At 28.6% G+C, this 23,905-nt stretch overlaps 1 protein-coding gene and 1 long non-coding RNA gene across 3 annotated transcripts in view; one reads left to right on the top strand and one right to left on the bottom strand.

Moving 5' to 3' along the window:
- LOC129962569 (polynucleotide 5'-hydroxyl-kinase nol9-like) overlaps positions 1-23,905 on the bottom strand; it is a 51,097-nt gene that overhangs the window by 8,078 nt on the left and 19,114 nt on the right. For both annotated transcript variants that reach the window (XM_056076336.1, XM_056076335.1), the window contains exons 4-10: positions 21,784-22,298; positions 20,738-20,840; positions 18,309-18,406; positions 14,221-14,254; positions 11,482-11,618; positions 6,591-6,747; positions 3,309-3,425 (exon numbers count right to left, since the gene is read on the bottom strand). In XM_056076336.1, coding sequence (XP_055932311.1) covers positions 3,309-3,425; positions 6,591-6,747; positions 11,482-11,618; positions 14,221-14,254; positions 18,309-18,406; positions 20,738-20,840; positions 21,784-22,298 — 1,161 coding nt within the window. The remainder of the gene's footprint in view (positions 1-3,308; positions 3,426-6,590; positions 6,748-11,481; positions 11,619-14,220; positions 14,255-18,308; positions 18,407-20,737; positions 20,841-21,783; positions 22,299-23,905) is intronic.
- On the top strand, positions 562-22,094 carry LOC129962570 (uncharacterized). The gene is made up of 2 exons (XR_008783923.1): positions 562-707; positions 21,904-22,094. It is a non-coding gene; the product is annotated as an uncharacterized LOC129962570 (long non-coding RNA).

The raw sequence follows: 23,905 nt of genomic DNA, 5'->3' as shown, positions 1-23,905 counted from the left end.
ATAATATATATATATATATATAATCAAAAATATAAGCAATATGAAATTAAAATCTATTTCCGAAATAATCCAAATTATTTCGGAAACTATTTATACTACATTACTATGAAAAAAAAAATTAAACATAATTTGATAAAAGGTTGGAGATATATTGATGACTTACTTTTGATAAACTAAGATGATACCAACATTGTGACTAATTGCTATTCAAAAGATTTAATTCTAACAGAAACAAATAAAAATCAACATGAAACTACCTTTCTGGATTTAAAAATCAAAATTGCTAATCATAAAACAATAGTTGGTATATACGATAAAAGGGATGAATTCAACTTTAAAATAACGAAACTTCCCAATTACTATTCTAATCTAAACTCTAAAACTGTCAAAAATTTAATTTTCTGACAATTCAATTGGATAAAAAGAGTTTGTAATAACAAAATTTCATATATTAAAGCAACAAATAATTTCATTAAAAATTTAATAATGAATTTCCCACAAACACCTGCAATATTGATTTTTTAATCAAATAAAGAGATGATTCGGTATTAATACCTTGCCAAAAATTAAAATAGACTTTTCATTACATATTAACTAACTCAATAGATGGCGCTAAGAACCTCCAATTATTTATCACCTTGAATGACATTAGCAGATACAAAATGAACAAGATGGGCCACTTCTTATAAAATTTTTACCTGCTGTTGGTATGTCCTTTCCTTTTTGTTTCAATAATTGGTTATTAGAGTTTTTATGTTTTTGTATTTTTTGTTTAATTAGTGGTGTATTCTTTTATAATTTTTTGTTTTGTTTCATTTCTGTAAAAAATAGTGTATCTCTTAGTCCTTAATTTCAGGGGATTTTTGTGTCACAAGGGGTCAATACTATTGTACTTAGGTCAGATTCCTCACAGAAAAAATCCCTTATTTTGAATCTTTGCATGAGGGTGATTCTTGAGAAAGTCTTCAGGGCAGATTTTCATTTTATTTGGTTTAATTTTTTTTCCTTTTAACTTGGTTTTTGTTACTAATTAGTCTCTCTCTATATATTAGAGAAATCTGTTCTTACTACATAATAAAATAAGCAAAAATCTGCCCCCCCCCATCATGGGACACACTAGATTTAGTTTCTGTTAAATCCATCATGTAAATTTTAGCACCCTTTTTTCCCTCCTCAGAATTTATCTAACTTTGATGTAATGGATACACATTTCCCTTTTATACATAAAACATGATCAAAATTGTAATATGTTGTTTAATTTTGGCTGGTTTCAGTTGAATAATTTATTTACTCTTTCTACTAACTAATTTATTGAAGCATTTTAACATCAAACTGGGATCATCTTTGATCTTCAAAATTATCTATTCACATATATACATAAATAATGATGAAGTCTTATAATTATTAATTCTATTTCTCTCCTTTTATTTTTTGGATGGCCTAAAGCAAGGAGAAGGGCTGTGATCCCAACTTTAACTTAACTACCTTACAACTGGTGAACTTGATGATATGACAAAAAAAGTTAGCATTTCTTACTGGAAAATGAAATTCAATATTCAAATTAGGTTCTTAAATTGCAACCCCAAGTTTAAGAATTTTTTTCTGCTCTCACTATAGAAGTTTCCAGTGCTTTTTATATTTCTTTAAATTTTGATAATCCATTTAATAAATCTAAATTTCATGAACTGCTAACTTTCTGCCATTCAAATCCAGAAAGAAAGAAGAGGGGGAGGGGAAACCTCTGTGCATATAAGAGGAAATGCTTGAACAGCACTCATGTACTACTTTTAATGGAATAATAATACTTCATAATTTTAATAAGTGGAAAAGCAAGAAATAGAAACAACAATTTAATATTACACAGAATAATAGTACATTAAAAAAAGATTTATATTTACATATAGAAAAAAAAAGTTCCTCTTTATTTATTGCCTAGAGTTTAGCAAGACAAAAATTATATATTTAGTGAGGAGGGCAGATACTCATTACCCCTTATTTTCTTTAATTGTGTCACAAAATTAAGGACTCTAAATAAAACATAAAATAACATTTTTGCTGAAATGATACAAAACATTTACCGATTAATTAACATTTAATAATAGGAATTTACAGAGCAAACATCATTGTGCTGTTTCCACAGATTGAATGTTCTAGCCATAGAAATATATTCTATTCTTTCCCGAAATTATAGAGGTCTTGTGCATGCTCATTAGTTGAAATTCAAAAATCTCAGGGAAAAAGAACAATTGTTTTTCAAATTGAAACTGGACTGATCTAAATGGAGATAAAAACTGAGAGAATAGAAAAGAAATAAATTTCTGCATTACAAAATCACAAATGGTATTGTTTCATTTTTGGAAGCCATGACTTCGAAATTTTATCTTGCAATCTTTAGAGGTCAGCATTTTTTTAGGTGGGAAAAAAATAACTAAGAAACTTAATGTTTTCCCAGTTTTTGCTGCTGATTTTTTAAATTACATGTATTTTCCCAGATTTCCTAGTTCTTACGGTAACCTGGCAACCCTCCAAAATCAATTCATCCCTACAAGTATTTATTATATTAGCATTTGTGGTAGCATCAGGCATTTTTTTTATAATGAAATCTATCTCTTTCTTTATATTGTCATAATCTTTTAGAGCATGCTTGCAAACACTGATATTTTCTACCCAGCAGATAGAACAAAACTTTAACGAATAATCGGAAAAACCTGTAACTTCCAGGGAATCGACACATCCATGTGGATTATTTTTAAATATTCTATACATAGCTCTTAGAGTAACATTTATTTTCCATCAAGTAGATTTATGTTCATACTGAAAAGCTCAATGGGTTATAAATAGTCTTAAGAGAAATAAGAAAAGAATCAAGGAATTTAAAATTCTTTGTATTTTCCTGATTTGTAAGAAATTTTTCAATTTTCCCAATATTTTTCCTTGTTTTTCAGGAGATTTTTAAATTCTCTGTACTGTCCTGGTATCTTGGCGACACTGTATCCATTAGGAAGGCTTGTGTGTACAATAAACTTACATGAGTTTATTAAAATAACAAAACTTTAACGTCATTCAATTCGGCAGGATTCATGGATCTGAATTTATCAAAAGTAAAATATAACCAATATTCCTGTCGAACCAGCACCTGAGGTGACTTGGTATTACAATAAAAAAGAAAAACAGTTTTCCCCTATGATCTACAAAATAATCAGTATTTTAATAAAATTCCTTCAAATGCATTTCAATAATTAAACATTACTATATATCACTAAAATTAGTTTCGTTTTCAAATATATCTTACATTTCAGGATACTTACCAAACACGATCAAATGTAATTATCCGAGATATAGGCATGTAAGGTTTGTGGCATTGACCTAAATAAGCCACGAGATTAAAATTCCTCATTTCTTTTCCACTGAAAGAAGATACACCACTGAAAAAAGAAATGAATTTGTAGCAATACTCTTCAACACTGATTAGAAATATACACAAAAATTCTATTTGAATTCTGATGTGCCTCTATTCTCTTAACTTGTTAAAATAAAATGACTTTTTGTGTAAATTATTTTATAATTTTTCAAGAATTTGATTTGATTTTTTTCTTTATGCAGAAGTTAACTGAGTAAGCTGCAATATAAAGCACAATTTCTCACATTTAATCATTGAGATGCCAAATGTAAAAGTATTTAAAAAAGTATCTTAATTTTTTGGTTCTTTCTTTCATCTTATTATTTTACTGTTGTGTTTTTTAAAGTGTTGTAATATATGTAAATAAATAAACTGAAAAGTGTAAATAAATAACTATGCAATATGTATGTCTTAAAAATTATGGAAAAAAAAAAAAAAAAAAAACATTATTGAAACCCAAAGATAACTTTGATAGCCACAAAATAAAATTAAAAAAAAAGGGGGGGGGGTAAGCTTACACTAGTAGAATAAATGCACTGTGTAATAATTTTTTTGTTCTTGAGCCAAGAAAATTTGCGGCGAAACATCGAATTCAGATCAGAAAATCAGTGAATATGTTAAACTTTTGTATCAAACTTGTACCCTGTTTAACTACAATTTACTGTATAATTACTTATAGGATTTGAAGTTAATATAAATAATAATCGTATATTTATTGAAAAAATCCTGAATTAATTAAGTTCAAATATCTTTTCTTACCTCGAATTCAGTTTGCTTAGAACTTGATCTTTCGTACCAGTTCTGTACAGGTCATCTTTATTTTTTTTCAGGCACTACACTAATGAGATTTTGCAAATTTGCTATCAACATGTGAAATGAGAACCACAACATTACCTACAATATGAAATTCAGGATATGTTGCATCGGAGATCTTTTCCATTTGTTTGGCTTGTTTTATTAAATTTTCTTTGGCTTCTTCTCTAATTAGTACACTTGCACTTCTGCACTCATGTCCTCAAAAATTTTCTGAAGTTCCTCCTCGTCTTCAATATTTTTAAATATTTGATGGCAAGGTTGTGGTTGTCATTCCCACTCTTGGTTCAATCCCAAACATAGCTCTGTATGGCGATAGTTTAATTTCTGAATGTAGAGCGCTGTTTTTCATGAATCGGAAATCATTTAACCACTTTGTAGCTTGATTATCTTTCCAACATACTTTCTACATCTTGGTTGGCTCTCTCAACAGAACCCTGCGACTGTCTGTGATGAGGTTTCCCATGAACAATCCTCAATTCTGGCCAATACATACATAACTGCTTTATAACGGAATTTACAAACTCTCTTCTTTTATCAGATATATATTCAAGGAGCCCAAATATCAAATATTCAAGGAGCCCAAATATCAAAAAGGTATTAAGTACTTACACAGCAACCTCTTCAACTCTTTTTCTTTGAAGTGGTTATAATAACATAAACTTTGTTAAATGGTCCTGGTAAACCATAATAAAACTAAATTTATTATCTTCCTGGGACTGCATGTCAAGAAAATCCACTTGGCTGCAACTATTCATTTCTGAGTAAATGACTGATTTAGAAACCAAACTTCTCCTTTTTACTATTTTTTTTCTGTTGACATGTTTCATATATCAATAAAAAAAAAAAAAAAAAATGTATAATCTCAGTAATTATGTTAGCATATTTTCTTCTTGAAGTTTTATTCTGCTTCCAACACCATGACCTATGGCCACATGTGTACTTTCGATAACATCAAAAATATCTTCAACTGGTAAATAATATTTCATGGGCTCATTTGAACATACATTGCTCATTGCATAGTACGTATGTTCAAAATGAGCATGTATGAAATTTGCATACAAGCTCATTTCATAATACCGACTTTTTTATTCCACTGATTTCAAACATTTTTAATCTGAAGTACAAAACAGAAATCTTGCAAATAGCAGATTTTGCTTCTTCAACCTCAGATGACAGAGTGTTGTATTCATAAAATGTTATAACATTAAAGTTATTCTGTTTTTTATGTAGCAACTGCAATTGTTCAAGAAATCTATTTTTAGCACAAAAGGCATTAACATTTTTTTTTCACTCATCGTAAATAAATCAACCAGCACAAACTTGTTCCAGCAAGAATAAAACTAGACAATTGCACTTGCTTTGAAACTTTCATGAACAAGAAATCAAGATTCATAGGTTTTAACTGGATAAAACCAGAAATAATTAGAGAAAACCAGCTCTCCTGGTAAATAATCTGGTCAACTGGTAAATAACATTTTATGTGCTCATTTGAAGAAATCAACTTTTTTTACTCCACTGATTTCAAGTTCCCTAGTTAATGCAGGTTGTCCCTAGCGTTGTCGGTCAGCACGCGTTAGTTAATTCGGGTTCACCCCAGCGCTGTCAGTTAGAATGCATTTTGCCTAGTTAATTTGGGTTTTGACTGATTTCAGGTTTTCACTGTAACATTATATATCATAGTTATAATAAATATATAATAGTTAAATTCTGAAATGGAGACATAATTTTGAGCCCTGATTAGATGATGATGATAACACTAAAGCACTTCCCTCTAAATTTCTGCACAGAACAACTAACAGAAAGACTCTTCATACAGCTATATTTAAACCTTTTCATTACTAACCCGGCCCAATCAAAAATGAAAATTCTACTCTAATGAGTTGGTTTCTATTTCAAACGTGTGTTGCAGCATGTTAAGCAAGAACATCTTTGATGATTACTCGTTTTATATACAAGCTTCATTTCATGCAGAAACTTGCCTGAGAGGATAAATTTTGAACAATTAGTTGTGCCAGCTCAGTAGTAAAAGAGTTAATGTGATAGGAATGAATGCATGGTAGATATAGTGGAAATGAGTCTAAAACAATGGACTGCCCCCACTAAGTTAAGATGATAATTCAGAAGGGGGGAAAATATCAACAGATGAGTTTTAGAGAAATAAAATATGATTCAACATTATTTATCTTCACTTACATGAAAATGTAATTGATTTATGTATTAAAGTAAAAATTATTAAAAATCCTACAAGTACAATTTGGTTGAGTGCAAGAAAAATATAGAGAAGGAATTGTTTTGTTTAAAATGAATATAAACTCATCAGCCCATAATTAAACATACACACATAAAATTCTTAAATTTACAAAATTAAAATTACCTTTGGCTGGGAGGAGCTTTTGACGAGACTGTAAAGTAAGTAACTCCATTTTCAACTTTTTTTTCCAATGCAGGAGTATGGTCAGGTGATACAATCTCAACCTGTACTGTAGGTTTCACAACATCTCTTAAAGATTGTAAGCATAGTTCACCCAAACCTTTGGGAGAGAAAACATACATACAAAAAAAAAAAAAAAAAAACATTTAGCAGCTATAAAACATTATAAATATTTCGTCTATATAAAAACAAATTATAAGAATTACCAAAAAGGATACATCATAAATAGAGAAAAAAACACAGAATAGCATCTATAAAATGGTGGGAGTAAGAAATCAATTCATAATTATTTTTTTTAAAAACAAAGATGATAGCAGCATATTTTTATTCTATATGAGTTTCAAAATTAAATAATTTAAAAATTAATGGTAAAATTTAGGGGGGAACAACATTACAATTTACTTTTAAAAGTTTTCATCTCAATTTTTAAAGAGATCACCAAAAATGTCCTTGGGAAATGCCAAAGCTCAAAACATTTGCCTTTAACAGGGTGTGTAATCAAATGTTATCTTATAAAATGAGCACTTTCAAGATAAACAGAACAATATTAATATAATACTTTTGATTATAAAATTCTTCGTTTGATGAATTCAAACAAATTCGGTATTAATTAAGTAAATATGCAACTATACATAAGCATAAAATACCACTAACGATTGCCAAATGTTTTTCACAAACTTTGAAATCAGGATGGCCAGCATTTCTGCTGCTTGATTTTCTCTGACTTTTCACTGATATTTCCAGGTTTTATAACAAATTTCCCTCACTATTTTCAGATGCATCTAATATCTTCAGAATAATGTTGCTTTATTTTTTTTCTTTATTAATTGCACAATAGGTTCTTAATTGAATGTGGAAACAAGTTCTACTTTTTTAATTAAAATCAATATGAAATAAAATTAAATACCCAGAAAACAAAAACAAAAAATGTCATTTTCATTCACTGGATTTCAGATAAGCTCCAATTATGAAAACACTTTCTTCTTTTGCAAATATATTAACTAATACCAGAAGATGCATACCTTAGACTGACTTTTAGTCAACCAAACCAGTACAAAACACACACAATTCACAAATTACTAAAGAATGAAATGATTTATTTCCATCCAGTGGGGTCTCCCCTATCCATACTGTTTATCAACCATTCAAATCGGAACTGAATAGAATAAAACTATTAACAGAAAAAAAACTATTAACAAACACATCAATTATACACTGACAGAATGCTTAATCTGTACTATACAGAAAAGAGTGGAAAATTGGTCCTTCTCAATTTTTTTCTTTGTTAAATTCTTTAAAAGATATAAATTTTTAAAAACAGAATGAATGAATTTTGTAAATTTTGGGGGCACATGGTTTCACAAGAGAAATGCATACCAATAATTTATCAAACAAATTAATTTCTTGTGTTTAATACTATTTTTAAATTATGGTGAGCTTTATTGAATATATTGGGAATTTTACGCATTGAAAAATAAAAATGTTAACAGAAAATATTAACAATAACATTTATTCCAATTTTTTAATTCAAAGAATTTAGTAAGAGATCTGTATTAATAATGTTTAAAGATAAGCAAAAAGAAAAGATAAACAATAACACTCGATACTTTATAATTCAACAATAAATGAAAACAAATTAATTATAGTAAAATACTTATTAAGTTACAATAAATCGTTTAAAAATTATAACAATGGATCAATATTTTACAAATAGTTAAAAATATTTTTGAATATTTATACACAAAATTTTCGTTTTTGAAATACAAGGTGTGATTGGCTTGATGTTCAAAGGAAGAAAAGGAAACACACACATTGAAAAAAATTGATCACTTGCAATGGAAAGGCGTGCCAAATACACTGTTACGAAATCCCAAGAATGCCCCCAAATGCTGTCCTTTTCAAAAAGAAATTTCTTTTTCTGTAGGAAAATGAAATCTGATTCTAACTTTTCTTACGCCATTGGCAGCTGCTTCTTTCGAGATGTTCCTCCAAAAATAGGTGATATTTTGAATCAGCTGGTGCTCATATTTTTACTTACTGGATTCTGTCAAACTGCTATAGTGGCTATAGATTTTATATATTGAGAAAAGTGGCTACAGATTTTATATTTTGTTTATTATTCTTCAATCAAATTTTTAATTTCAATATCTTTTTTAATACTAAATACTCTTTCAACAAATGCTTCTTCATGAGAAAGAATAAAGTTAATTTTCAAAACTCTTCACAATTTTATAAATTTATATTGTCTTTGTATAAAAGAAGAAAAACTAATCCAAATTCCTTTTTCTGATATCAAAATTTTTTAAATAAAGTCAAGATGATATGACCAAAATATATATACACTCCATGATAATAGCATAACATTTTTATCCTTTCCGAAAAATGTGCAATACTGAATACTGTTCATTTTTTTTTTTTTTTTTGTTTCATATGTTCTAATTTTCTGTCAAAACATTTCTTACTGAAGCACAATTTACCGAAGATTTATTCATTATGCATCTCAACCTTTTGAAAACAAGCTATTGATAAACATACTAGTAAAGCACATAATTTACTATATCTTTTTTGCAGAATGTAAATGATTCAATAATTTGTTCCCTGTTAACAACTGAACTTATTTTATCAAAGCGGGATATAGTGGATTATTAGAAAAATTAATTAGCATTCACAATTTAAGGAAGAATTAATTGTAAATGACAAATTTTCTTTGAAAAATTATGACTTAAAATGCATTGCAGCACATCTGAAACTAGCAGAAAATGTTTCCCAAGGCATTTTTATTTATTACCTTATACAGATACTATCTTCCCTCCCTTTCGCATGAAAATCAGAGAACTCAGGCAGGGCTGTGAAAGTAATTAATTTTTATTTTTATATTCATGACCTATTATGTATCACAATACAGTAAAAGTTTAAAAAAAAAATCACTTTGGAAACATTTTATCACCCAATTGAAACCAAAATTTTCCAAAAAAATTAAAATTTTAGTAATAAGATAGCTAACAAAATTTTATTTATTGTGTAGTTGCACTTTTCAGTTATTTTCATAAGAATACGAATGTGCAGACAAGGGATTTGGATCAAAATTGGATACTGAGAGACATTTGCTGTAAAATCATTTTTCCCCATCGTGTAGCCCAATGTGGATGTTTTTTTATCAATGAATGGTTCAAATTTATCAGTTACAGATGGTAGCAAACAATATGTATTGTTTTACCTGCTTTTAGAAGCTCACTGTACACACACATCCTTCTGATACATCAAATGCAAAGATATGTTATCACTACCTGAATAGTCTAAACCAACACACATGCATATTAGAGTATTGTCACCATAAGTTTCCCCCAAATATAACTTGTAATGACATTTCTCTTTCAATTGAACAAGAAAAGCAGCAAGTGCTGCATATGCTCTTTATTTTATTTGAAACTAAAGATGTTTACTATACAAACACAAAATCTACTACACATACAATGGCATTTTGACAGGTATAGTACTAGTAAAAAATTAATATAACAATTGAGACTGTGGCAAACCCTTGCTTCCTATGATCTCAAGCAAAGAAATTAAGAATTATTAGCCAGCATATCTAATAATTATGTTCTATAATGATAGAAATGAGCCATTTAATAAGTTTTACTGATAATATAAATTCAGTTAAGAACTATAACTATTATTTAGTATGACTTCTACAGCAATATGAACTATTTTTTAGTATCAATACTACTAATAATAGAAAATTCAAGTCTATTGATACTAGAACTAGAAAAATTCATCTATTATAGTTTTAACAATTTGTTATTTTCATAAAATTTTGCTATTAGAATTCTGTGTCTGATACTATCTGGACTTTTCTTCAATTTCCAAACAAACATTTTTTTTTTTTACTTAATTAAGAAATTTATGCAATTAATACTTTATGCATTTAATCTTTCATATCTAGCACAATATGAAAGGGTAGTATTTTCTCTTGCTCTTAGTGTATGTGCATACTGGATTTTTTTTTTTTTAAATTTTAAAAACACAAGCAATTTAACAAGATTATCTAGAAGTTCCAGGTACCTTGTATTCTATTAACTTCAAGGAAATTTCCTATTATGATAAATTCAGATCATGTAAAATAAAATTATATCTATTAAGTTATTTTTCAACTTAAAACTATAATTTCTGGAAAAATGAGACAAAAAATTCATAGATGATTTTAAGAGAACCAATTATTATTTTTAAAATTTCTGATATTAAAATGACATGAAAAAATTAATATAAATCTACTTTAATCCCATTTCAAAACTAGTTGGCAAATCCTGACTGCACAATAATCAAAACAAGAATATTTAGCAACATGAAATGAATTAAATGTATCTATGTTATTGAAAATGAATAATTCTTTACAAGATACAAAACCAATATCGAACAATAACGATTAACATATAACAGTATATTTTTTAATAATGTCAGCAATATTAACCAATAAATTCAGCATTATTTATTCATGTGAAACAAAAATATCAAAAATTATGCAATATATATAAAAAGCATCTGAAATTCAAAATGAATGACATTAAAGAAATATTTTATCTATTTTAAGATTTAAGCATATTTCAAAAGTAACTAAATAAAATGCAAGAATATATAAGTAAATATATATTCAGAATAAAATTTATGTTTCCTTTCCCCAAGGAAAAGGGGGAAAAAACCATAATGTAGATTTGGCCCTAGGAATAAAAGTAATTATTTGAAAAAATTGCAAGCTCGAATCTATTATTTATCAAATTAATAATACAAAACTTGTACAATAGACCAATTATTTCTTTGGCAAATTAGTATTAATTACCTTGACACCATCCCATAGTATTCACAAATAGAACCTCTCTAGGAAAGTGCTCTTTGAAATACTTCATTAAGCACATAATACTTTTCTTATACAATGAGGGGGAAGCTGCAGGACTGAGTGAACCAACAAAAATCATTCTATAGAAACAAAAGAATTATTACACACTTTAATTATTAAGAATTATGCACTTTAAGTCACAAAATTTTATTGAAATAAATTTTAAAAATCAAGCAATTTTTTGAAATTATTCACTACCACAGTACAAAGATTTTCTGTCAATAATTAGTATTCAGAAAAATGGAGAAATGGCAGCTAAATACATTTAATGAAATTATTATCCATTAAATGTATAAAAACAAATTCAAATTTCAGGAAAATTAATTCATTATCAGAGGTGCTATAGAGGCAGAGGATTTCTGTGGTTTGACTTTTCCAAACAAATCAACAACCAAAGCACTGCGATTTATCAAGAGCATTCTCACCATAAGCTTCGACAAACATTCGATGCAATTCTACAGCAATTTTCTTTAGATGGTAACAGAAATCAATGTGTCCAAAATCTTAGTTTGTAAGCACAAAACTCAACATATCCAATGTTATTTTATAAAACTTGTATTGTTGTGAATTAAAAATCTTGTCAGCTATCAAAGAAATAAAATGGCACAATATGAAGGTAACTACATTGACAGCTACTGTCATCTATGGGCAAATTCCAATTTCCTTTTTGCATACCAGGTATTTTTATTTTTGCACATCCCCAAGAACAGCAGTCAATCTATAAAATTCTGCACCTTGAAGAAGTCCAATACTAACAATGGATAACAACAATAACATAAGATCCTGTCTGGAGAAGTCCAAGTAAATAAGAATTAGATCAGGTCAAGCCTTTCTGTAAAATACTTGGGGCGGAATCCAAAGCCCTTAAAACCCTCAGAATATTTCATTGCTCTAAGGTGCCCACTGAGAAAGCAAGTAAAAGTAGCCTGATCTGGACTACTACAATCAAGAGTCAGATTCCCCTGGATGACTACTCTTATATCACTGATAAACAGGTGGGACAAGCCAAGTGGTTTTATTTTGGCTTTTAGCTCTCTAGAAAATTTCCATGCAGGTGAAAGTTTCAATAGGCTCAGAGGCAACACTAGCTCCCGCTTTAGCAGGGGTCCACAATCTCATTACCCTCGATGCCAACATGAAAGGATATCCTTTGTAGGTAGATCTGATGAGACACGGAAAAGCGTTTTAGTTTTTTGAGTATATTCATTCCCACAATATCCCTCAAACTATGCCAGTTGGCCAAGTGTTGAATTGAGCTTCTACTATCTGAGATAATCCAGATTTCATTTTTATGAGTGAGTGATTCAAGCAATTCCAGCCTTTCATTGATGGTAATAAGCTCACTATGAAAAAACAGCAGAATTCCGGACTTCTCTTCATCTTGAGATTTGATGCAAATTCCACTGCCAGTATAGTCAAAATTTTTGCTACCATCCATATACATTTCAACTGCATCCCTTGGAATATGATTAATTCTCTCAAGTGTCAGTTGCCTAAGATAAATTGGAAAATCATTTTGCTTGCTCACTTGAACAGGAAGGTCAGTATGATAAAATACACCAGCAAGACCCTCAGATGGATCAAAATACTGTTTCAAGTGATGCTGTTCCACAGTACTAGAGTGCTAGTGAGTACTTGACTAAATGGACTGTTTTTTTTTTTTTTTGAGTCTTTGATTGTTGCTCTGAAATTTTGAGAAAAGCAGATGTTCTATTTCATGAATCAAGACTGCAAAGTTTATTGTAGAATTTAAACAGACAAGCACTTCTAAGATCTAGGGGTTGTAGATCTGCCTCATAAAACACAATATCATTGGTACAAGAATTTTGTAGTCAAGTGATGAATCGAGTAGCACTAAGCTGGATTCATTCAGGTTTCTACAGATTTGAATCCATAACACAACAATAAATTGGATATCCATATAATAGGATAGGCCAAATAAGAGAAATATTGATATTTCTAAGAGTAGTAGTATTAGTCCTAAATCACATACCAAGATATTTGTTAGTATTATGAAGTCTGCATACCTGGTTATTGATTTTCATTAGTTGCCAAAATTTTTTTATACAATTTATGAAAAAAAGACATCAAGTCAGATTTTTTTTTAAAAATTCGTTTTAGAACAAATTTTTCTGATTTTTTCCAATTTCCTGACCTTTATAATTTTGTCACACACAAAAGAAATAAATTAATTACTTTCCTATTCATTAATAAAATTCTTAACCACACCAACTTAAAAAATATAAAAAAATGAAAATTTGAAAGACTGTAAAATAAATAAAGTAATATAATCATAATACAATAAGGGCTGAACCTTAAAACAACAATACAAAAATATATGGCAGAGATAAAGGAACTGAATATATGACCTAATAATTTCGAATAAAATAGAAAAATGCAGAATAATTTGCAAAATATTTCTTTTTTTACATTTAAAATAAAAATTTTTATATACAAAACTTGTTCAAATGCTTCAAAATCCATATAAAATAATTCCATAAGTTTAATTTTTATACTTTTATCACTGTTGTATATCAATTACATTAACATTAATTTTTAAATAAAAATAGCCATTTAAAATTTTTTAAGTATTTTAAAAATCTCGAAATCATTACATTACACTACACCAATACTTTATTATGAGCAAGCAGTAAAAATAATCAAGAAATAATTGAAACTCACTTTAGTGGTTTCTCCTGATGAGCAAATGGAGGGCCTATGCAAGATAAAACCATTTATATAAATATAATAATACATGGCATGAATAAACACATTTTGTATTTTTTTTAAATGCATGCAAACTATTATCGAAATACACATTGTTTATATAAAAATATATACAGTGTTCACAAATGAGTGAATTTGATTTTTTTTCTAAGGTATACAGGAATCATAAGATCAAGCATTTTGATGGAATACTTTTTTGAGATCATGAAATCCATTCTATAATATGTGAAGCATAATTCTGCTAGCATTCACTTAATTTGCAGCATTTGTTAATTCCAAGAACGATTTCTACAACATTGGAATTGTTGATTCAAATCTAATCTTTTCTTATACACAGGCCTCACCAACAAATTTCTTTCCCTTGAAAGTACAAGTGATAAATGATATAAAAGCAAGGGAGGAAAAGTAATTAGAATAATGGGTGCAGAAAATGCAAATTTCCATATTTATATTAAAAAAATGTGACGTGGATTTAAAATCTTTATCAAAACGCACAACTATTTTTTCTACATAAAAGTTCCTTTTTGAACCAAAATATCTCTTTCCAAAAGAAAGTGTGCTATTCACCTCTGACAGAAATTCAATGAATTGAAGATGGAATGGATATTTATAGGTTTGTGAAGTTGCTAAAAAAAAAAAAAAAAAAGATCACAGAATTTAACAACTGAAGAATTCCTGCCTTAAACAATTCATAAATATTATATAACATTTTCCCCAAAGAACTCTGGAATTCATCTAAAGAAATGTTATGTAAATATCATGAAAATTCTTCTTTGTTTTAACCTGAATTTGTAGAAAACCAAAACCTGGTGGGAGGAAATAAATATGCTATAACTGTGACATCTGGGGTTCAAATCACCAGCATATTGTAATTGGCATACAATACGTTTCACTTGGAATAATTATTTAATTAGCCACTTTTGGCAATCAACAGTTTGCTAATATATCTTTTGTTTTTTTCAACAATTATCAAAATTAAAGAACCATTCCCCCAATAACATTGTATTGATTTCACCAAATTTTATTTCATATAAAAATAATCCTATTCATGATCACATGAATATTTTATCAATTCATCCTTCTCCCAAACAGACACTTTCCAAGAATAATTAGTAACCTTACTGCCCATTTCTGTTAGGAAAAACCATGATCAAGTTTGTCAGACACAATCACTAATTAAAATATCTAATGTACCAATATTGCCAATTTAAATTTTGTACAAAAACTCTTTACTTCTCAATATGTCTTCAAGAGTCATCTGGCTCATAAATATTTATTTTCAAGAGTAATTCCAAAATAATTTCAGAAAAGAGCCCTTTAATTCAGCAACTGGACAGAATTAGTCATTTTGCAAACATACCCAACCAATCAGAACACTATCATTATTAAACAATCATAATTTAAAATAGTGCTGTCTTTTAATTTTAAAACATTTATTTTACTTACATCCATTAATGCGACAGACTGTATTAATATCATTAATATTGTTACAAAATTTTTCTACTGCAACAAATACCACTAATCAATTAATCGTAATGACGCAGCACAATTAATTAATCATTAGTTCAGCAACTTGCTTGCTTGCTAATCCTTCAGTTTCTCTACGTGTCGACTCCTCTCTCACACACCACTTCTGACGATACACACGACTTCTGACGATATACACGACATCTTCCTCGCAGCTTCAGATTGCAGGTCTTTTATAGTTCCGGGAGGCGGGGCTAGAATTGTCAGACCAATCAGGACGTACCTAGGTGTATCTCTGTTATTACTGGATGGATCATGAAACTTCTCGAACTTTCCAGTAGTATCCATTTAGTCGCCAAATGGTCGCCAAGCTCTCAGGTCATTGACGCGGCAGCTGCTCAGCACAGATCTTACAACGGTCTTTCTCACGATGACACTATTCATGCCGGGTAGCAAAGTTACAGATTTGTAACAATATGTTTATCTAAGATATTTGGATAATAAGATTAAATTAATCATATCACCTTTATTCACCTCATAATCACCTTTATTAACCACATCTTATCACAACATAAATATAATAAAAGAACAGCTACAGTAATATAAGCAAAAGCTGCATAATAACAGCAGAGCATTCTGATTGTTTAGCATACTTCAAAGTGAAACTGATAAGTTGGAAGTGATAACTGGAGATTCCAGTTATTGGGGCTGAGGACCATGCTACACAAAATCTTCTGAAATGAAGAGGGAAGGAGTAAGTGATCATTGATAATGTATCAATGGGCCCTAAGCTTTTATATGAACTAAAAGAATGCAGGCAACCTTTGATGACACATCTAAAAAGTCATGAGCTTTCGCAGAAGAAAAAAAATCAGGTTCAGAGGATGGGTTTGGCAAACTCTGCCACAAGATTTTTTCCATAGAGAATGTATAGAGAAGTTTTCATATCATCAATATCTATTTGCCTTTCACCATTCGAAACGTGGAGAATGGTGAAAGGCAAATAGATATTGATGATATATTTAGAGGTCATAAGCTTTCATACAAAAAAAAAAAAAAAAAAAAATTCAAAACTTGTTTACGAAAGTTTTTTTTCTTCTTTTTCTTTCAATTTTTCTCAAAAAGGAAGGCAGAAAGAAGATAGGCAATCCTAAATCATATATAGTGGCCATGACCTTTCATATGTCACAAAAATTAGCACATTTAAACAAATGGGAGTGAGAGACTGGTCAAATGGTTTTCTTTATTATTTTAAACATACAGATTCTTATTTTAGCATTTTTGATCTATTTGTATATTTATGTTTGACTGTGTGTACCTACGTTGTTTATCTAGAATAAAAGAAATTAAAAAGCTTTAGTGACACTCCAGTATTCTGGCTACGCAGTTACAATATCTAAAAATTATTATTATTATTATTATTTGCATCTGTACACTTGATTTTTTGTGCCATTTTTATATTTGTCCAAAAATCACATAATAGAGACAATTCTATTCTCGGCTTATTAGATATGTGAAGAAAAATACAAGGATATGTAAAACTTTATCTAAACAAAATTTCTAAAATTTAAGTTTAATAATAATTAAAATCTTAATTGCTATAACTGGTTTTTTTATGGAACATAATTGGTATTCTATAAAAATATACAAAACCATAAAATACCTTTTTAATGATGTTACTCATGTCATATTTCAAGATTAACAGTGTAATGTCATGACCAAGGGATTCGAGACGGCCCAATTTTTAATGAGCTTGGACAAAATCTTGCCCTTATGAATATTTATTTACAGGTAATCATATTTAAATTGAAAAAAACACGGTAAAAATAATTTAAATCTTGAATATTATTTACAAATTGAATATTATTTACAAAATATACAATGAGATAATGATCTCTGCAAACTTGTACAGTTCAAAAATTTATCCATCACAGGACTAGATGATGACTCAAAACTTCACCAAATTTTCTTTTAACTACCTACATCGATGATTATTTTACTAAGTTCAACAACCACTGACTGATTTTCTTTCCCTGGCAAGAATAATTCAATTTTCAAAAATCTCTAACAGAGAAATGCAACTTTCAAAGACCATTGATTAATCTTCTCTAGTAAGAATTCAAACTAAAGAACTGTTGCAATCCTTACTAAGAATGATTCATTTCAAAATCCTTTAGTTGCTTTTCCTTCACTGATGAGAATCAATCACACAAGTAAATTAACTCATTTAATGTGGGAATGTCGAATGAGTGCTTTAAAGCATATACTTTTTGTTTAGTGAAAATTAAAAAAAAACATCCATAATCTATTCGACCAAACTGTCATTCTCTCTCTCTCTCTTTTAAATCATTAAACTCTGAGTTGCTGATTTCACCTGACTATAGTGCTTTTGAAAAAAATGATAATGGTATCTTTCCATCTTTGAATGGGATAGATACCATTAGTTCTTGTAAAAGAAGAGATATTGAATTTTAAAAAAAATCATATTTTTTTCATTACACTTTTGAAGCAATGGATTCATCACTACAGAAAAAGAAATAAAGTTAGATATACATATATAATTCATCCAAAATTACCTAACAAAGGTTTAGTCACTCGAATTAAGCTAACAACACCTGGAGGAGTATATTCTGTTTGACCAAGATCTGTGTCGAGGAAATAAAACACAGGATGCCTAAAAGAAACATTTTTATTATTGGTAGATATTTATTTATTAAACAGCAATCATACTTAGCTCTGTCATCATTTGATATTTAACTAGAAGTAAATTACAGCATTTATAGAAGTAAATTACAGTATTTATAGAAGTAAATTACAGAATTAACTTAAGCAATTACAATGATGAAAACACATATTATGAAAATGATTATTGGTGCATGTAAAAAATTCAAGGCAAGTATTTTTCTTTTAATAACAATCTAATAAATTTTTTTAAATATTTATCATGGTGTTGATCTGTTAATAAAAAAAGAAAAATTGTACCTGCAAACCTTTTATCATGAAAATAAAACAATTCAAACAAGCAATACTATTTTAGTTATTATAAAAATTTCAAAAGCCACACCTATGAATTTAAAGCATATTATGTTTATAATTTCAAAAATCAGAGAAAGTAACTTTCTCTGTGGGTATAAAAAAAAAGTAAATAACAAATAAAACATTAATTTTTACCATACAGAATTTTTCAAAGAGAACACTCAAATTTCTATTCTTCGAACAAAGAAGTTGACCACCTATGAATGATAGAAGCCACTCATCTTCCCAACTTTGAAAATGGGAAGAGAGATCAAAATCTTCCAAACAAGCTTTTAAAAGATGAGTTACAAGACATTTTTCTTATTGCTCAACATTGCTCTTCTACACAATGTGATACATTGATCCAATGTAAGTTCATTTATATGTGTTATAAAAATTTCTAACCATACTTCTATTAAAGAAAATCATAAAAGACATATTTTCAGATTTTTTTTTTTTAATTATTAACCCATTTACTAAGAATGCTTACTCTAAAACTTTTAGTGCAACCTTAAGCTACAATTAATGGAATGAATTTGATATTTTTTTTTCTTTAAAGGAAGTTATATTGATTATTCAAACTTTTTAAAAAAAATGCCAATTTTATGCCACAAAAATACAGTATAACAAAAGAAATTCCTTCAATAACTGCTATACATTGCTTCTTTCTATAAATTTTTTCCTAATTCTGCCACTGCTTATAACATTCTCTCCACCTTAGATACAAATTTTTAAATAAAAACACAAATGTACAAGTACACATTATACTGCACACATCATATGCCTTTCAAACTCCTTTATCAGATCAACTGTTCAAAATCTCTTCAAATATCTTTATCCATCTGAAACATAACATGTTTCAGTTTTATTTTTGAGCCAGTTTTAAAATTTTCATTCTTCCACTAAGCATTCTTGATGCCAAATAAAATTGATACTAATTAATTGAGTCTAGAATATTTTGGCACAATTTAACAGCTATCACAACTAAAGAAATTCCATATGAAAATAAGAAATTAGTAATTTTCATAAATTATGAAGTATATAAGAAAATAATTCCAATATTTCCTTTTCGACCACAGATTAAAGAATATTAATGTTCTAATGTCTCTTTGACTTTATTCTGATGTTTATCCTTTCTATAATAGCATTTCTCACAAATTTGATTTTTTTTTCTTCAAGAAATGTGTTATTAGAGATTTTGGTACACTGGCTACCTAATGTGAATTCACATTATATAGTTTACATTTAATTTTATCCAATAAAACAATTTTACTTTAAAGAGTAAAATTTTTTCTTCACATGAAAAATATGTCATAAGTGGAAGCAGTGCTATGGTACTTCCACAAACAAAGGGGGGGAGGATGACAGATGGCATGTTTCAATGAAAAATTTACAATGCAGAATCACAACCTGCGTCCACTTAAAAAATCAGCTTTATGCAATTATAAGTCACGCAGACTGATCAAGAAATGTAAATGCAACTGTCCCAAATGAAATTTTATCACAATTAGGTATTTAAATTAAGCATAAACTTATATTAATTTGGTTTAAATGGTCTAGATAACTTGAATCAATTGAACAACTTTTCCTCATGATTCTGCAATGAAGAATGAAAAATTAGACCCAAATATTCTGAGTTTCCTGTTCAATATTTACAAAATTTGCATGGCAAAATGTCAGTCCATTCTGTTAGAATAGAATGAAAAACATTTCTAAAACTGAAAAGAAATGTCTCTATTCTTCTTGATTACAATAGAATCACTTGTAACCCTCAACGGATATCTACTACATAAGGAAATATTCATAATTCTGCTTCTCAAAATTCTCAATTGCTTAACAAAATTTACTTAACAGTTCAATTTCATCTATTTTAATACATTTTACTATTTTTGAGAACTTGGTGCACTTATTACATGCCAAATAAACTTATTGTCTATGGTCTCAGAGTGATCTCATCACACATGCACAAGCTTTTTTTCATGAAACTTACTTGTTTAAAGTCGAATTCATCAGATAACGAATTAAAGTTGATTTTCCCAAATTCTTTTCCCCCCTTACTAATATGAGAGGTCCAGGTTTTTCTTCATCTGAAACTTTTAAAACAACAATCAAATAATTAAATTCTTCAAAACAGTAAATTAGAAATACATAAATGAATTCAATTAATAAAAATTCACTAATTTGATTTCTCTTTAATATTTTTAAAAAAATAAAGAATTCAAAAGTCAAAGCTGGATAAGACTGAATGGATGGATGAATAAAGAAATTTAAAAAAAAAAAACATTTTACTAATGTTTTATGCAGGTTGATTTTGACACCAAGATAAATAATCCATAGAAAAAAATATACGAAAGTAAACTATCAAAGCATGAAAATTTCAACTGAGATTTCTATTAGTGGTGTTGATTACAGTAAATCTACATCTTCCTTATCGAAAAGAACCTTTAAAATTTGTAAAAGGGTACTTTTTGATAAGGAAGACAAGAACCAAAATATATATTTAATACTTCCCTGACACTTATACTATGAAGTAAAATAAATTTTTCCTAGTCAGCTTCATTACAAAAGAAATTAATGAAGATTGGTTTTGTGAATCATTTGTTAATTGCAACCTTTGTAAAAAAAAGTACTGTTAAATCTTATTTTATACATATTAAGAGAGAGACATACACAATTCCCGCCATTTCAGATGTAATCTACATATAAAAAAGTGGAACTCAAATAGTTTATATAAAAGAAAAATACAAATTATTGAACAAATATTTTTTGTATTTCACTCATAAATATTATAAGGGATAAAGGAAGTTTTATAAAAGATTACATTATATTGTTAATATTTAATTAATTGCAAACTAAACTGAAAAATATTGAAAAAATTATTTAATTTTAAGCAACGTTATTCTTACTAAAGGAGAATATTATTGGAAAAATTTGCTCTTTAATAAGCATTTTATTAAAATATTTAAAAAAAGGGTAAAGGAATTTATTTACATTTTATAGATAACAGAAAAGCATTTTAAATTTAAAATTTCTTACCAGCCTCAGTGATAATTTGGTTTATTTCTTCTGATATTTTTTCAAATTCATCACTTATATCAATAACATAAGAATCTTGAGTACTGCATAGTTCAAGTGTTTCCTTTTTTCTATTTCTAGGCCACTGGGTTTGAACAGCATTAGGATAATACAACTCCAGAAACCGTAATGAAGGAGGAAGTATAAGTCGTCTAACTATGAGAACAGCACTTGTTGGTTTAATACTCCTTACAAATTCGTCTACATCAATATCAGACTCATTGGATGTTAATTTTAAAAGTTGGCTTGTTAAATAAACATATGATCCCTTAGTCCAGGATTTTACAGGAACTGCTTTCTTCAAGCCAGTGCCTTCAGTGCTCAATACTTTAATTTTTTTCCTCTCTTTCAGTTCATAACCAAATATGCAGACTTCTCCAAAACATACTGTGACTCTGACATATCCATGAAATGTTACTGAACTAGGATATTCAAGCACCACTACTTCACTGAGTGCAGATGGAACAGGCATGATCCTAAAAACATAATTTAGATATTTATATACAATTAAGAAGCACTATCACAAATCCTTAACAATGCCAAAAATGTAAATTAAATATAACCAATTACATCTTTAAAATAAAAGAAAAAAATGACATTACCATAAATTTCAAAAATAACAATTAAAAATGTTATTAATTTTGCTTATCAACAACTATTCCTTAACAAGTCATTTATATATTATTGATATTTGTATTGATTTTTAAAAACTGTCGAATGATGCCGTAGTTCCTTTAAAAATTATCAAATTTTGTCTTATTTTGGTTTTTGTTGGAAGATTTTTTACAATACATTTATCCCCATTAGAACTTATCGATGTTTTTTGTTTGGTCTTGATCACAAAAAACTCATGACTTTTCAAAATTATACAAAGGGGCTATGAAATTTTCAATTGAGCCACTGCAATGTGTGAAGTCATTTTAGATAAATTTTCATACCTGTTAAGAATTTCATTTTTGTCTTTAACACTTAAACAACTATTTTTATTATTATTATTATAATTTAATTTGTTTCCGTAATTCACTCACAGTCAATAATGGTTTATGGGTGTTCAACAATAAATTTAACATCATAGCTGTCCATTTACATCAATTTAGAAAGCTCCAGCGCATATAAAAGGATGTGAATCCCACTGACTAGGAAAAATGGCAGATGTTTCTTTATAGACGGAGCAAGATGTTCTGTCAGGAAGAAGTTCATGAACAGGATCATTAAAACTGGTTTACACAATCTTAAAATTTAAAAAATTCCTCCAAATTGTTTCAATAGTTCCCCCTAATTTTAATATATTTTTATGATTTGCAATTATACAGAGTGACTCATAAAGAAGTACACACTTTCCAGATGCTGTAAAATAGTAGTCAAAGACAGGAATTGCCTTAGCCAATTATAAGGTAGATATACTCTTAAAGTTTGTTTCTTGCCCTTGACAAAAGTAAAATATGCAATAGCATGTGTGTCATGCAATCTGTCAGTAAAAATGGTGGTGTCTGTAGTTGAGTCTTTTTTGTGTTCCTCAGTTTATCAAAACGGAATCTGCAACTGTTGTGCAAAGACATTTTTTATTTATTACATTTCACAAAAAGAAGTTCCTGTTAGGAAACATATCTATAAATGGCATGAAAAATTTAAAACGATGAGCTGTTTGTACAAAGGATAAGTCCTGGATGACAAAATTCGCACCATCATTCAACAAAACCTTGAAAAATCAATGCAGAGGGGAGTTAACAAAGTACAGATTTCTCAATCCAATTCCAAATGATTCCATATCTATATCTCAGTTCAGGTGTTGCAAAATCTAAATGACTTTGACAAGCACAAGCATTTGAATTTTGCACCAATATGCAGCTATTGTTTGAAAACGATAACTTTTCTAATTACTTAGTTTTCACCGATAAAATAACATTTCATTTCACTGGGAAGGTACATAAGCACAATGTTTGCTTTTGGAAAGAAGAGAACTACAAATTCACAATGCAACACATGCAAGATTTCCCTAAGGTTGTTTTGTGTAGTGTCCAGAAAGAAAGTATATGACCCCTTCTTTTTTCACTAATAGATTGTCACGGAAGCCACTTTTTTG

The sequence above is a fragment of the Argiope bruennichi genome, chromosome 3 (assembly GCF_947563725.1).
Source record: "Argiope bruennichi chromosome 3, qqArgBrue1.1, whole genome shotgun sequence".
Taxonomy (NCBI): Eukaryota; Metazoa; Arthropoda; class Arachnida; order Araneae; family Araneidae; genus Argiope; species Argiope bruennichi.
Note: the sequence above shows the minus strand (reverse complement) of the source record. Positions and strands in the feature narration are given on the sequence as shown.